Source organism: Corylus avellana, chromosome ca2 (genome assembly GCF_901000735.1).
Source record: "Corylus avellana chromosome ca2, CavTom2PMs-1.0".
Taxonomy (NCBI): domain Eukaryota; kingdom Viridiplantae; phylum Streptophyta; class Magnoliopsida; order Fagales; family Betulaceae; genus Corylus; species Corylus avellana.
In genome coordinates, this window is record NC_081542.1 from 44,671,707 (window position 1) to 44,687,437 (window position 15,731).

At 35.5% G+C, this 15,731-nt stretch overlaps 2 protein-coding genes across 3 annotated transcripts; both read left to right on the forward strand.

The window, feature by feature from the left end:
• Positions 1–2,548: 2,548 nt before the first annotated feature.
• Positions 2,549–6,440, forward strand: LOC132170656 (uncharacterized). Of its 2 annotated transcripts, XM_059581718.1 has the most exons (10): positions 2,549–2,739; positions 3,554–4,317; positions 4,452–4,640; positions 4,750–4,858; positions 4,989–5,047; positions 5,120–5,291; positions 5,386–5,453; positions 5,620–5,742; positions 5,815–6,043; positions 6,137–6,440. In XM_059581718.1, the coding sequence occupies exons 1-10, from the start codon at positions 2,604–2,606 to the stop codon at positions 6,223–6,225; spliced, it is 1,938 nt and encodes a 645-aa protein (XP_059437701.1). In that variant the 5' UTR covers positions 2,549–2,603; the 3' UTR covers positions 6,226–6,440. The 2 variants fall into 2 exon arrangements, with proteins under 2 accessions (XP_059437701.1, XP_059437700.1); XM_059581717.1 differs by having other exon boundaries at positions 5,620–6,043.
• A 5,189-nt stretch (positions 6,441–11,629) lies between these two features.
• Positions 11,630–12,921, forward strand: LOC132171419 (uncharacterized). Its single transcript, XM_059582730.1, has 2 exons — positions 11,630–12,612; positions 12,820–12,921. The coding sequence occupies exons 1-2, from the start codon at positions 11,797–11,799 to the stop codon at positions 12,823–12,825; spliced, it is 822 nt and encodes a 273-aa protein (XP_059438713.1). The 5' UTR covers positions 11,630–11,796; the 3' UTR covers positions 12,826–12,921.
• Positions 12,922–15,731: the final 2,810 nt, after the last annotated feature.

Below are 15,731 nucleotides of genomic sequence, written 5' to 3' on the forward strand. Positions count from 1 at the left end.
TAGGGTATTTGCTGCTAGTACTCTTAGAATAACTAAGGAAAAATGTGTTTTACCCTTCTGAAGTTTGAGCCTTTTTTTTTTTCTTTTTTTTTTTTTTTTCAATTTAAGCCCCAGTGTTTTAAAATTTGCAATATACCCTCATGAAGTTTCAAAAATTGTCAATTCGAACATTCCGTTAGACTTTGCCGTCTAAGAAGACGGAAAGCCCACCTCGTGAGATGCACGTGCCATTTTTGAACTTCTTCTTTCCTGTTTGCCCCTAATATATATATATATATATATAAATTGGGGGTTGTTGGCCACCCTCTTTGGCCATGGGGCGGCCAGGCTAGCCCTAAATGGCTAGTTTGGGGGTGGCATCGGGTTTGGGGGTGGTTTCGGCCACCCCCTTTGGCTCTTTGGAGCCACCCCCATCCGACCGTGCCACCCCCAAATGGCCATGGGAATGGCCAGAATGGCCATTTGGGGGTGGCTGGGGGTGACTACGGCCATTCCCATTTTTTAGTTAATATTTATTAATTAATTTTGTATTTTATATATATATATTAGGGGCAAATAGGGAAGAAGAAGTTCAAAAATGGCACTGCATCTCACATGGTGAGCTCTCCGTCTTCTCAGACGGCAAAGTCTAACGGAAGGTTCGAATTGACAATTTTCAAAACTTCATGAGAGTACATTGCAAATTTTTAAATATTGGGGTTCAAATTGAAAAAGAGTTCAAACTTCAGGAGGTAAAGTGCATTTTCCCATATAACTAACAAAAGTAAATTGTTGAAATAACACTGATAAATCAAGCTCATTTATTTGGAATCTTGGATAGGGTTATAGGAATAATCCTAGAAGTCTTCCTTAATCCTTATGTTCTTCCAAAAGTGATGTAACTTTAAAATTATCATTAAATTTTTAATAGATAATTATTAAATTTTGATTTACCGATAATTTTAAAATCTACATCAATTTTTTAGAAACACAAGAAAAATATAAAAATGACTTTTTGTTGTTACGGTGCACAATAATTGATGAACAATATAGAATCGAAAAAAGAGAGAGATTAAGAGAAAGAATCGAAGCACAAATTTAACGTGGTTCGGCAATTTGCCTAGTCTACAGAGAGGCGGCTGTATTTTTATTCTTAATGATACAGGGTTACATCATACATATATAAAAAAAAACCCTAAAGCTTACTTGTACGGACGTATTAAGAAAATTCAAAAAATACTCCGTACCGTACCGCAAGGGCATTGCCCCCGCACCCTCACAACCTAATGATTCCCCCGCAAACTTAATTACACCCATGGACCAGTAGACTCCCGCTCCGTGAACGTTACTATTGCGACATTCACTCTGCTCCCATTTACTTGACCTTCCACTGGTATTAATATGAGCCACCAATTCCAACACATTTTAACATTACTCGTCCCGTAATACCATGCAATTTCTCAAATCCAAGTCATTGCTTTGTAATTGTCGTCTAAAAATATGTTGCATTATCGATCTGTTTTAAAAGTAAAAAAACCAAGAGCCATTGGCCCATTGCACAACCCCTTTTGTCCATCTCACTCCACGACTACCACTCACTAGTCACCACTGTACCACCATTGGTGTGGCAACCAGTCTCGTGGTCTCTCCAAGCATGGATATGTGACATATGTTGAGGCATGATAACAATTTGGATTCACGTGTTTTGTTCTGATCATGTTGAGGCATGATAATTAATTCATTTATTTAGATGAATTAGACTCCTTAATTCTAACATGCTAATTTTTTATAAGTGTGATTTAAAAATAACAATATGAAAATATGGGTCTTGTTCCTTCCTTTAAATCACAATTTTTTTTTTTTTTTTTGTGAATTTACGATTTCAAAAAGTATAATTTAAAAATAACAATATTAAAATATATGATTTGAAAACATGATTTTTAATTTTTTTTAAACATAGCTAAGCTAAGCATTTAGTAAAATTATATTTTGACATTTAAAATTGCAATTTAGCATTTAAAAAAAAACACTTCATTACTTCAAAACGCATATTTTCAACATTTTCAAATCCCATTTTTTTTAAAAAAACATAATCTTAAGTAATTGATTTTTTTACAATTTAATTTAAAATTACAATTTTTTATTTATGAAATTACAATGCCAAACGTACCATTATTGCATCATATTACTTAAAATTTTAAATAATGTAATTTTTTTTATAAGATTTTATCTTATATTTATCATGAAGTAATTAATGTCCATTTGACTAAAAAAGGATTATTTTCATTTTATTTAGAATTGATAATATTTATTTTTAATTGTGATTTAAAGTAATGCATTTAACGAGGTATATTATATCATGGTTATTGACTTATTTGGTTAGCATATATATATTTTAACAAAATTAAATAATATGACCTTATATACTCCATTAAATGCACTAATCATCTTTGTCCAGTTGTCCTGCTACCTCCTTAAGTCGGTTCGACAGAGATTGATCTAACGGCGTCCCTTTATTTCCTCGACGCTATAAATACTTCCCAACATCCCTCGCACGGGGCGTTTTACTTCGCGCTTGGCTCTCTTTCTCTCTCTGACTCAACTCATTCTGTTATACCTTTCAAATGGCATCGACGAAACGCGAACATTCCGAACAAGGCGAACGGGAGACGAAGAAGGCAAAGATTGACGATGTAAATGAGGCTTCGGAATCAAAGCCCGCAGAGCGCGTGGTACTCAACCCTGCCGACTGCAACTTAGGTATTTGCTGCTCCTAAAGTTTTTTGCCACTTCTTTCTACTATTGGAATTTAACTTTGATTGATAGGTGTAATTCTCTCAATTTTCCATATCTTTGGCAAAATTCGCTAAAAAATTTCCTATATACTTTCTAAATAGGGTTTTAGGGTAGATGAATCTAGAAATTAAGGATTTTTAAAATGCTTTTTGTATAAGAGTTTCTAGGAATCTTGAAAAGATTAGTACATTGGTACATGTTAATGATTTATGACGTATGATACCATTAAATTCAACGAATTAGGTAAGAAAAAAGAAGAAGATTGTGCTTAATGAGAAAGATATGAAAGTTAATGATAGGTATGTTACTATAATCAATGAGGATTGCTCCAGGAGCGTAGATAATTATATCCGGAGAATGTTGATTATTGTGTGGCATAGATATTTTCACTGTGTTCTAAAAGGAACAAGATGTTATAGAATGAGAAAAGAATAGGAGCCATAGAGAAAAGAATAAATTTCTGGTGTGCATTGTTGTTCTTCGTTTGGATGTGAAGGGCCACTTTTATATGGGTATTGTTCTTTCCAGTAAAGTTGCATTAGTTTGCAATGTCGTGAAACTTTGACTCAATCTAGTTGTTATCCTTAAGTGACAAGAAAATCAAGAAGCATCAAAAGTAGGAACAAGATAGGGATGCATTTTTTAGCCTTTGATTGCAGACACACCAAAACGGATTCACCTAAATAGCTAAATTATTCAATTGCGTGTAAAAGAGTTCCAAAGTCAGTTTTTGTTATTTTTGTCTGAATGCTCATGTGGATTGCCACCCTTTCTCCAGATTTCAATATTGAAGGCAATGGTCTTCAAGGATCTGCACTTCATGAGCAGGGGTTTGCTTATTGCTGGTCTGGTGCTCGGGCCAATGTTGGGATAACACGAGGGAAATACTGTTTTGGTTGCAAAATCATTTCAATGCAGCCAGTTGATATGGTGGACACGGCCCCTGACCAGCAGCATGTTTGCCGTGTAGGCATTTCTAGAGGGGATGACAATGTGGGGAACCTGGGGGAAACTGAACACAGCTTCGGGTTTGGGGGCACTGGAAAATTTTCAAGTGCAGGCAAATTTTTGGATTATGGTGAAAAGTTCGGGCTTGGTGATACAATTGTCTGTGCCGTTAATCTTGAAGATAAACCGTTGGCTTCAATTGGTTTCTCCAAGAATGGTAAATGGCTGGGTACCGCAAAGAAAATTGATGCTGGTCTCAGTGGTCTAGGAGTGGTGGATTCTCCAACAAGAAAATTACAATGGGAATCGGCCCTCTATCCCCATGTTTTGTTGAAAAATGTTGTGGTCGAGTTGCAATTTAGTGTTGAAGAGGGACTTGTTCCTGAAGAAGATTATAAGCCTTGGGCTTCTGCTGTTGAAGATGGAAGTGCAATAATGGGCCCTGCTATTTCTAAGCCAGGGGATTGTGAACTGATGATGATGGTTGGACTGCCTGCGTCAGGCAAGAGTACTTGGGCAGAAAAATGGATGAAGGAGCATCCTGAGAATCGTTACGTTTTGCTTGGGACAAACCTAGCTCTGGATCAAATGAAGGTTTATGTTTTGTTCTTTTTTTTAAAAAAAAAAAAAATTTAAATTTATTTATTTTTATACACTAATAGTGCTGTTAATTTTGCTGCTCAATAGTATCTTAACTTATTGCTTAATAAAGGTAAATCTTTGTACAGGTGCCAGGGTTACTGCGTAAGAAAAATTATGGTCAACGATTTGATTGTCTAATGGATAAAGCAACTGGGATTTTTAATACTCTTTTATCACGGGCGGCCAATACACCTCGCAACTACATAATTGATCAGACAAATGTTTACAAGAATGCACGTAAACGTAAACTGAAACCATTTGCATACTTTCAGAAGGTAACTACCAATCCTTGACAAATTATTTTGTTTAAATTTTTTTAACTGGAAGACTCTTTATGCTCATTTCACCTTCATGAATGACTTTGTTACTTTTTTTTTTTTTTAGATTGCTGTAGTGGTATTTCCGAGGCCAGTTGAGCTAAAGGCTCGTACTGAAAAGAGATTCGATGAAATAGGAAAGGAGGTACCAGCTGATGCACTAAATGAAATGTTAGGTATCTTACGACATTATATTGCTTTCATCTTTAAATAGTTATATTGCTACACTTTGTTTCCACCAGTTGTTGTTTCTTTCCCTCCTCATGATTTGTTAATTTATTTTCTTCTGCATGATGTGTTTGGCAGTTAATTATGTTTTGCCCAAGAGCAAGGATATGCCTGGCTCAGATGAGTATTTTGATCAGGTAATTATCTACCAACTTGGATCCATATGTTGCTGTTCATTGTAAAATTGCTAATGCTTTGGAATCCTTAAGGTTATCTTTGTAGAACTCGATCGAGCAGAGTCTCAGAGACATTTGGATGAGATGAAGCATGCTCTAGCATCTGCATCCAATTTGAACTCAAATAACTCTTCATCTTGTTCTGAGAAAAGTTTTATCCCGTCATTTACTGGGTTTTCATCACAAAATCAGGGAGCTTTAGCAGGTTTTTGTCTCACCTTATCTAAGTTTGAAATTAAGAACTGATCCTTTTTTGATATTATTCTTGGATATAATACTGATGATGTTTCACACTTCAGTCACTGGAGGACATTGGCAAAGCTCTTATTCACCTCGCAATCCATGTAATTACCAAGGGCCCAACCAAGTAAGTTGAAGTGTTTCCTTCATCCTCTGTGAGTTTGGAACAGTGATCCATAAAAAAGATCTATCAGTGGGCTGGAGGTTCCTGTTCTAATTGTTTCGCTATATCCAAGTTGTTTATATTAACCTATCTTGGGTAAGGAACTTAACAAATATGCTTAAATTAATAGGTGAATTCAGCATATGAGAGGGCTACACTACCTGGAAGGACAGGATCAGTAGCTGTATCATATCTAGGCAATCAATATCCTGCTGTATCATATCAAGGCAATCAATATCCTGCTGTATCTAGGGTAGCTGCTCCTCCCAAAACTTATTCAAGCTATGTGAATTCACATCCTATAGATGATACTGTTTACTCTCAGAGTTATGGCGGCATTTCTAGTACTGGTGGTGCCCTTTACCCGGTTTTTGGAGTGAGTGCCGGCCCCTACAGTAGCAGCATGGTTGAACCCTCTCCAGTTGCAAGTGCAAGTACAATGCCATCCTTTTTCACCGCTTATGGTGGACATTTTAAGGACATGAGAGCTCCTGGCGCTGATCTGCCCCAAATACCCCCTACAAATTCACGCACGCCTCTGGCATTCTCATTTGGTAGGTACTTCAATTAATTATATTGTTGTGTTGGAGGCAATTTGCTAGTAATCACTATTAGACTTTCAGCTACATTATTGTTCTGCCTTTCAGGTTCACCTTATGCAACTCCGATTGCAAGACCTCCATATGGAAATTTTCCCACTGATATGCAGTATAATGGAGGTCCACGACACTACTAACTTCTCTACAGATTTGCTGGCTCTTCCTTGAATCTTAGCAAGGGCTATGTAAATGATACGATTGCTACTGAAGGCTTGCCTTTTTGAAAACGTTGTACATGATAATGCTAGGACCCTTTTTCTGTTCTTTTCTCCTTTCTTTTCTTTTGGATATATAGCATTTATAAATTCTAAACGAGGAACAATTTTTAAATCCTGGGAGTGATGGTTACTATTGGGTTTCATGTTCCCATTCTGATTCAAGAGCTGGCGAGAGCTTATGATATGGAGGGTCTCATAGCTTTTTATTAAATGACAAGTAAAGCTGCCCTGGCCTCACGCTGGGGAAAATATCCTGGGGAAAAGTTTTCTGTCCAAGCAAAAAACTTTTTTCTTTTTGGTAGGGTATAAAACGTCTATGACTAATAGATTGGCTCAGACGAAGTTATCTGGAATGGTAGGGTATAAAACAACACGTCTATGAACGATAGATTTGCTAGAAAGTTTAGTGTCCAATCTCTTCTTCCTGTGTAAACCAATCTAATTACTTCCGCCGTAGGCCTTGTTGGCATAAATTTTTTGGAAATGTTAGATAGAGTTTGTAAGGGAAGGACCTAACCCATGTATATGTGACATCTAAGGGGCCCAAACCCATGTGATTGGCCTTGCGAAAAGTTTTTTGGCTTTGAACACTCGTCAATTGCTTGCCTAGATTCTTTGTCTGCCACAACTAACAATGAGTCTCAAATGCTGTCCCTAAAGAATGGCTTCCCCTCAAGAAGCACCTATATATATATATATATATATATATATATATATATACATGTGTGTCTGTTCGTTATCTGAAGGATTGGGAAACGAAGTAAGGAAGGGAATGAGAAGATGGTAGAGAAAAAGCATTACACTTCTTTAGTGTGTACGCTATCTTTTTCTCTTTTTTTGGGAGCCAGATAAATAAAAGGATTCATTTCATCAGGATAAAATGTTCTGCTTTAGCCCATACATGTTTAAAAGCTTATGGAGGTCCCTATGGTTGAATTCATTGTTCTTTAATATCCAATCATATCTCTGTATAATTTACTTGAAAGTGAAGCTAGGATTTAGTGGTAGACCACCCAAAGTTGCAAATTATTATGGTTGAGAGAGAGAGAGAGAGAGAGAGAGAGAGAGATGTGCTGCTCTCAATACCAAACCAACCCGGAAGTTACAGAACCAAAAAAAGCTTGTACTATGCATTTTTCTTTTAGCTCAACTCTTTATTAATTACCTTTTCAAAATGCCTTCCCGGGGACACCATAACTTTCCGGAGCAAGTGAATGGTGGGCAAATAAAACGTCATATCAAACATCCAGCCACTCATGTTAGGCTCCTTTCGATTCATATCACACATCAGTACATCTTTGGACCATCGACCACAATTGGGAAATTAACCCAACCTTGTACCAAGATATTTTAATCGAACTTATAAGTTGTTCCCTTCAAGACTCGATCACAAAGCATTTGATTTTGTACTCGACAAGTTTCATATGATCCAATCGTCGACGTAGCGATAGTTCTAATACCAAATGATATAAATCTTAGGAAAAATTTACTATAGAAAACTAATTTGTAAAAAAATAAATAAATAAATAAAGCTCAAAGGCTTATAATTAATACTTTAAGTGCTCGGGAGATGACACGTGAATTTGGCCGCCAAAGCCCACATGGACCAGCATTGCTTCACAAATTCTGGTCTTGATGAATAATCGAAGTGATTTCAACATCAAAGTGACTGTACCACCTAAGTTGGCCAACCAACATAGATATAGATGTGGTCCATGTATAAACATTAGCATGCACTAGTCATGTGCTGAACAACTGCAGGAATAGCTCCCAATGGCCAAAATAAGACGCTTTATAACTATTGAAAAAGTATAAATTTTTAATTTAGCTACTCATTTTTTCATACACACTCTCGCATATTATTTATTTTACTCTTTATTTTTTTTTAAAATATTATTTTGTGTGAGATAGAGTGTGAAAGAAAGAGAAGAGAGGGACTAAAAGAAAGAAATTGAGAGAAAAATAATAATAAATAAAGTTTATAGTGTGAATAGTGAATAGGCTAATCAGCCTATTTACTATTTATACTAGAAGGAAAAACTACAAAATGACTATTCTGCTGAAGAGGAAAAAAATGCTAATAATAGTCAAATTTGACTATTTTAAAGGATTTGCTTATTCATCTGGAGATGCTCAGAAAAATCAAACTTCATTGGTATCAATGCTATCATATTGGGCAAGGAGTCTCCCACATTACGAAACGATCAAGACTCTTTCTCTTAAGCTTTATGTTTAGTTTTCTCTTCAAAAAGGACTTTGCTAATTTAAGCATCGGAGATTTCCTTAACTTTTTCTTTGTTTTGGGTGTACACACTTCCAGATACGAAACGATCAAGACTCTTTCTCTTAAGCTTTATGTTTAGTTTTCTCTTCAAAAAGGACTTTGCTAATTTAAGCATCGAAAGTTTTCTTAGCTTTTTCTTTGTTTTGCAGGTGACGTATTGCCGGTCCGACTATCCGAAGCTTTGTATCTACATATTAGTTATAATTTGTCGGTAAAGTTTGTAAGATTGAGAAGTGTGTTACTGCCCATAATCAGAAAACTTTTGGTTCAAAGTAAATGATTACTTCAATTTCGTTTAATTAGTCTAGTGAAAACATGAGGGGATCCACGAAAGATTTTCAGAAAGCCTTCAAATTCAACCAAGTCCCCACGTTACATTTCCACTGAAAAGGCAGATTGATACTTGTGAGTAATGAAAAGAAAGATGGCCCAAAGGACCTTTTTGCTAATTAAAGTGAATGAGAGAAAAGGGATCTATATACAATTCTATCAAAGTTGACAAGACCGATTATGCCCACGGAACTAATATATATATATATATATATAGCATCCTCTCTAACATTATTCTTTAGACCTTCAACCTAAGTTACTGCACTACCACATCTGCATGGCACATATCATGTGCTTTGACAGGAACAGAGAAACCTTCTTAGTTTCATAAGGGCCTTTGAGTACATATAAAGAAAAGGGCATCACTGTTTTTTAAAGCTTACGATATATTGAATTATTGTACATTCTCTTCCAATGGAAAAGTGAATAATTTGGTTATAACAATCTAAAAAGTTGGTCTTGCATTAGGCAGGTTTAGGGTGAATTGCTTGTATTGGGTGGGTAGATTATAAAGGTGCCCGTCGGTGCTAAATCGCACGTTATTTTCTTACTATGTGAGATCGATTGAGCAAATATTAAAGTAATAAAGCAAATATAGCTAACGTTTTCCCTATCTAATCTGATCAGTAATCATGTCGTATTCATTGTAGCACTAGAGTACATCACCTTTGATTGAGATATTCGTGACATTTTTATCAACGATATAATTAAGTGTAACTTGTTATTAAGTTAGAGGACTTGTGGAGAAATTTACATGGTCAGTTGAAAAATAAAACCATCGGAAGCATATAAATGCAATGTGGATTATCAAAGAAGAGAGAGGTCAATTAGGTTTTAAGTCACAATCCTACATGACAATAGGCGACGACTATACCATGAGCCATTAAATCTAACTTTTTTCAAATTGGAATCCACTTTTTCGAAATTTTATCAAACAAATATTATACTCACACTTTATAGTCTGACTCCAACCACAAATGCTAGTTTTTAGGGCTACTCTTTGAGTCGGTGAAAATCAACCAACCCATACAAATCCGCCGGTATGTCAATGGTTCTGCCGAATTTTTTGAAACTTTTTCGGTTTGTCAGATGAATATATTCACCATCTCAAGTCAGATATCGGATGTTGGTAACCCAACATGATCGACCATTAATATATATATATATATATATATATATATATATATATATTCTTTCTTTTAACCACTTAAAACATTTATATTGAGCTCTTCAAATAAAAATTAAATTTGAAGAGCCTCTTTTAAAATGAACCAAATATCAAACTCACTATATCTTCCTCTACTTTAGTTAAATATTATTATTTTCTTATTTTTTAAATTTTTTTTTTTGTTCTTGGTAGATGAGAGAGAGAAGGAAAACGAATATATAAGATTAAATAACTTTCACTTTTTGGCACTTGATATTTGGAGAGTCTTATTGATCAAAGTTAAATTTAAAATAGAGTAGAGAGCTTGTTAAATGACTCTTTTTGTGAGTTTTTTTTTCAAGTTTTTAAAGAAAAGTCAAATTTAAAGAGCTCAATAAGAATGCTCTTACACGTTTATTAGGGTTCCAATTTGCAATTCTTCATTTCATGAGTTCTTTTAGAGACCCTCTCTCAAAGCCCTAATCGCCACTTGGCCTGTCTTTGCCTCTCTTTGTAATTGCCAATAGGTCTCTCCCACCTTCCACTTTCGACCCTAAAGGCATGAAACCCTAATCGAAGCCGAATTGATTTGCTATACAATCCCCTTAATCAGTTGGTTAATTATTGAACTTGCCACGGCTCAAAAAAATGTTGATTACGTCCATGTCACTACTTCAGAGGATTAGTCAAAGTTGTAGTTGAAGTTCCTTAAAATCATCCTGGTCTAACTTTTTAAAGTGTCATAATTCTAAAATTCAAATTTTTGATGTCCTAGTCAGGGCCTACATCTTATGTAATTTTTCCGTGTCATAGTGTTATTATGTTGCTTTGATACCATTTTTTATGAGCAAGATAAAAATGTCAGCTACATTTATACCATTACTCCTAAAATAATTAATCAAAATTATAAACAATGCTTCCGAAAATTATTTATAAAGTTTAAACTCATAAGAAATCAATGTGAAATTAACTTTCTACGGCGTTGCAATAGGGGATAAATACTCTAAATCTAAGGAGATTAGTACTCAACTCTACTAGTTTTCAGTAAAGACGGTTCCAAAAGAGAAAGTTGGAAACTTTGAATGAACAATTTAATTGAACCCTTGTACTATGTTTCTTTTTTTTCCTTCTTTTTGCTGTAAATTTGTACTATGTTTCTTGTATTTAAGAACCATCCAATCCAACTAAAAAGCTAACTAAATATCTACACACCAAAAAAAAAATGACAATTAAAAGACACAAATAAGATTAGGAATTATAATTTGTTCCATAAAAAAATTAAAAAAAATTAAAAAAAAAATAAATAAATAAAGGGTTGTGATGATCACTTGGATCCCCAATCAAAATCCATGAATCAGGACGAGCTTTCGGGCTGGTCCTGACCCTAAAACCAGTGATCAAATTCATGAATGAATATGCATACATCTTTTAAGAACGATTTGTAGATTTTGTGGGACAAAGGTCATCTCGGTAATTGCACCATCCACTGCTCCTCCGTCTCCCTTGATATTCCATGCCTCTCTCCAACGCACTCCAAAAGCCTCTTAAACAACCCCGTCATCTTTTAACACTGACCCTCCGAACCTCTCTCTCTCTCTCTCTTGCCTCTTTATGTCCCATCCCATTTTTATTCTAATTGGTTTCATTTCTCACTCATAAATTTCTTTTGAAAACATGGTTTTCTGAGAAAGTTCTATGGGAATTGAATTCGGTTTTTTCTGCTGTAACCATGAAATCTTTTACCCATGAACTATCGTCAATCTTCTCGAACCCTCTTTTCTCAACCGTTGTCAGTTTTTACGCTCTGATTCTCCTCTATTTCCCACACCTTTTCCTGAAAATTGTTTTCTCGCCGGTACTTAACGGAGCTGGGTTTCTGTTATTCACTCTACTCCGACTCGGTGCGATTCAGAGATTCGAAAACGAGTTCGATGGAAACAAAGAAAGCGAGGAAAGCGATTCCCGTGAGCACGGAAAACCCGACTTTCTCGATGGAAACAAAGAAAGCGAGGAAAGCGATTCCCGTGTGCCCGGAAAACCCGACTTTCTCGAAGATCACAAGTGGGTCACGTCCCATTTCGAAACCGAAGTGGGTTTCGACCCGATGCCGTGCTTCGAGGACTCGTTCGTGGAATGGGACGTGAGGGCACCATTGGAGGTCATATACGAAGAGTACGAAGGCGAAGAAACAGAGGATCCGAATTCGAACGAAACCGGTCCGGACCCGAATGAGAGGGAAGCGACCCGGAATGTGGGTATTGATAGGTACCCCTCGTTGTCATTGTACTACCCGGAATCGGACTCGGAAGACTCGTCGGGCAGCGACCTTGGCGAGTTTCCAGCTGTCGGAGAGTGGTACTCGCCGGAGGGCACTAGCTTCAAGTGGAACGAGGAGGACAGAGAGGGTTTGATAGAGATTGCCTTGGATGGGAACGACAAGAGAGGTCTGGATTTCCATGTAGAGGAGGAGAATTTGATCGAGATTGATATTACTCCGACGAGAAACGGTGAATTACCCGGCCAGAAATTAATATTTGCCGGCAAGGTTAGGTTCAGTTAATGTGGATTAATTAATAAAGTAATTAATTAGAGATTGTGGGATTATGGGCTTTTCGGTTTTGGATTTTTTCTTTTTGACATCTGGTTTACCGTTGTGTAATAGACAATGTGAAAGTATAATTAAGCACTAAATCCAAAGATTTAAATGGATTGGTTGGAATGACTAATCTAACCTCATTTTTGTTTTGGATAGGATTGATGGGACTATTCCATTTGTGTATAGACACGCGGCAGGCTTGAGGTTAGGTTCGGTTAATCTTGGTTTAATAAGCTAACTAATTTGAGATTATGGGCTTTTTAGGTTTTTTGGGTTTTGGATTTATTTTTTTAATAATACTATATACCACATCATTGTGGTGATATTGTCAATTTATCCTTAGATTATCTATTGTTATATATATATATATATATATATATATTATGATTTTACTACGATGATATAGCATTGTCAATTTAAAAAATGTTTAATGGTAAAATGACAATGTAATGCCGACATAATAGAATAAGAATGAGATGAATATGTAATATTTAGCATTAGTCATTAACGTTTTTTTGACATGTTCGCAAAAGGAGAAAGAAATGGGAGAAGAAGAATTGAACTAGTGAACTTCACTTCATGAAACATAGTCTACAACTTGAGGACAATGAAATAGCGATGACTTAAGGTATGATAACATTTTTTTAAAAAAATACATTTGGTTTACCGTTGTGTAATAACCCATGTAAAAGTATAATTAAGGAAATTGGATTCTCTTCGATCCAAATGAATTGAAAAGAATTTAGTCGGTGATAAATTTGTAATTTTGTCCTTATAATATCAATGACTAGTGTCTAGACTTGAGATTTGGACCGAAGAGGATCCTATCAATAATTAAGACTATATTCAAAGATTTAAATGGATGGGTCGGAATGACTAATTTAGCTTGAATATCTTTTTTTTCTCTCATTTTTTCAAGTGGTAGGTTTGAAAAGGCGAGGGATTGCATTTGGTTCAAAAGTGCACTCGATGAATGGGCATTGTCACCATAGGCAAAGAAGGTCATGAACATTGTGAGTGAAAGAGATTTGACACACAAAAGCAAGAGAAAATCTAGTGTAGAAGTGGTGATCAATTTAGATCTACGCGCTTAGGTCTTTTTTTTTTATCCTTTTTCAAATTCAAGCTTCCAATTAACCGGTCGCCTTTTGTAATCTACGGTGCATGTTAAGCTGACCAAAAAGAACGGAGAGATGAAAGCAATGGCATTTCTGAAATTACCGAATCAATTTTCCACGTCTCAAGTTGGCTGACTCTGTGCATCGATTTGAGCTGGGAGACCTGGCAACATCGTTTGGCGCACCATCCCTCCAATTTTCGAAGAGAACAAAACAGTGGTCAAAGGGGGAAAGTGTGATTAGACGGAGCTTCTTCACTAAATGCTCGTCTTTAAACAGTTTTACGTCGACTTAGCGGTGAGATCAATCATGGCGAAAGCAAAGAAGTTCACGTGATCGTCACGGTATCCCATCCCATATTTGCTTAACTCAGACTTTTTGGCCAACAAAGGTGGCATCGTGGCAATCCTCATGAAGGGCTTGAGACCAAATAGTGGTGCGGTTGAAATATCTGCAGAATATGTTAAATGCATGGAAATATCTGCAGAATGTGTGGTACATCTGAGTCAACCATTTGCTATTTTCTCTCATTTGATTGAACCAATTTGTTAAAGACTTTACTTTTCTATGACAATGCACCAACTTGGCTCATATTTCCACAAACAAAAATGGATTTTTGCAATGTTCTTTCAACAGACTGCGACAGCAAAAAAGCTATTTTATTTTAGTAAGGTTAATGTGAATGCTTTAAGCAAGGTTAGATAAAATATCTACTTAAAAAGTGTTTTTTTTTTTTTAATTCATTTTTCAATACATACTTTAACAAATTCTTGATTATTATTATTTTTTTTTTTAAAAAAAAAATTATATTATTTCCAACACTCAAATTTTCAAACATTCATCTTTTCTAATAGTCACATTTTTTTTTCCCACCATATATTTTCAACGCTCGTATTGAAATAATGAAATGTGTTGTTGAGAAGATAAACAATAAAATAACCAAAAAGTGTTGCCAATAATGAATATATATATATATATAAAGGAGCAATTTGCTAGAGTGATTGCCCATAAGTTACTGATCATTGTAGCAAAAAATGTATTTCACATAAGCTAAGAAGATATGCTTGACGTAATTTTTACCTTTATATTAACTAAATACGCATAGTATGAGAAGTTTAGAGAATGGAAATGCTCTTAGAATTGAGGCATGTGTTCTATGACAAAACGTAAGGGAGACGTGTCTCAATTCTAATGGGTAAAGGAAAATACATTTTACCTCCTTGAACTATCAATTCATTTGCACTTTTAACTCCAATATTTAAAAAATGTCATTTTACCCATCTAAAGTATCTGATATTAACACTTGACCCCATGAAATATACTTTGCTTCCTGAAATATTTTGAGATGACATTTTATCCCTCGAAGTAATTAAGTTTTGGAGGGGTAAAGTATCAACCCAGGGGAGTAAAATATCAATTCAAAATACTTCAAAAGGGTAAAATGTACTCCGTGAGGGTCAAGTATAGGGCTGGCAAAACAGGTAACAAAATAGGCTCGATTAGGACCCGTTAAGACCTGCTACTCGATTACCCTAGACACAAATACGACCGTTTAGCTAAACGGGTTAGTGGGTTTGACATGATTATAACACGGAAAATATTCGGGTAACCCGACACAACCCGCTTAACCCGTTTAGAATAACCGGGTCATATCGGGTAGACACGATTCGACACGACCCAACACGACTCGTACAGGTTACACAACCCTATCCATTTAAAAAAACCCTTAATCAAAATTGAAAAAAAAAAAAAAATAATAATAATAATAATAATAATAATAATAATAAAGAGATCTCTTAGGCCAAAGGACTAAGTCAAATTTATCTTAACCGTTCAAGTAAGTGCATTCTTCAACAAAAAGTTTTAATATATAGTTAATGTTTTAAAAAAGAATGTTTTAATATATAGACCCACATAGAAAAAGTAACTAAAAATAGCGAATAAAATTTC

What these genes read in the sequence shown, in the direction of transcription:
- LOC132170656 (XM_059581717.1), top strand. Translation starts at nt 2,604, where the DNA reads ATGGCATCGACGAAACGCGAACATTCCGAACAAGGCGAACGGGAGACG. An exon ending in CATTTGCATACTTTCAGAAG is followed by an intron (nt 4,641 to 4,749) that starts GTAACTACCAAT and finishes TTTTTTTTTTAG; the next exon opens with ATTGCTGTAGTGGTATTTCC. An exon ending in AAATCAGGGAGCTTTAGCAG is followed by an intron (nt 5,292 to 5,385) that starts GTTTTTGTCTCA and finishes TTCACACTTCAG; the next exon opens with TCACTGGAGGACATTGGCAA.
- LOC132171419 (XM_059582730.1), top strand. Translation starts at nt 11,797, where the DNA reads ATGAAATCTTTTACCCATGAACTATCGTCAATCTTCTCGAACCCTCTT.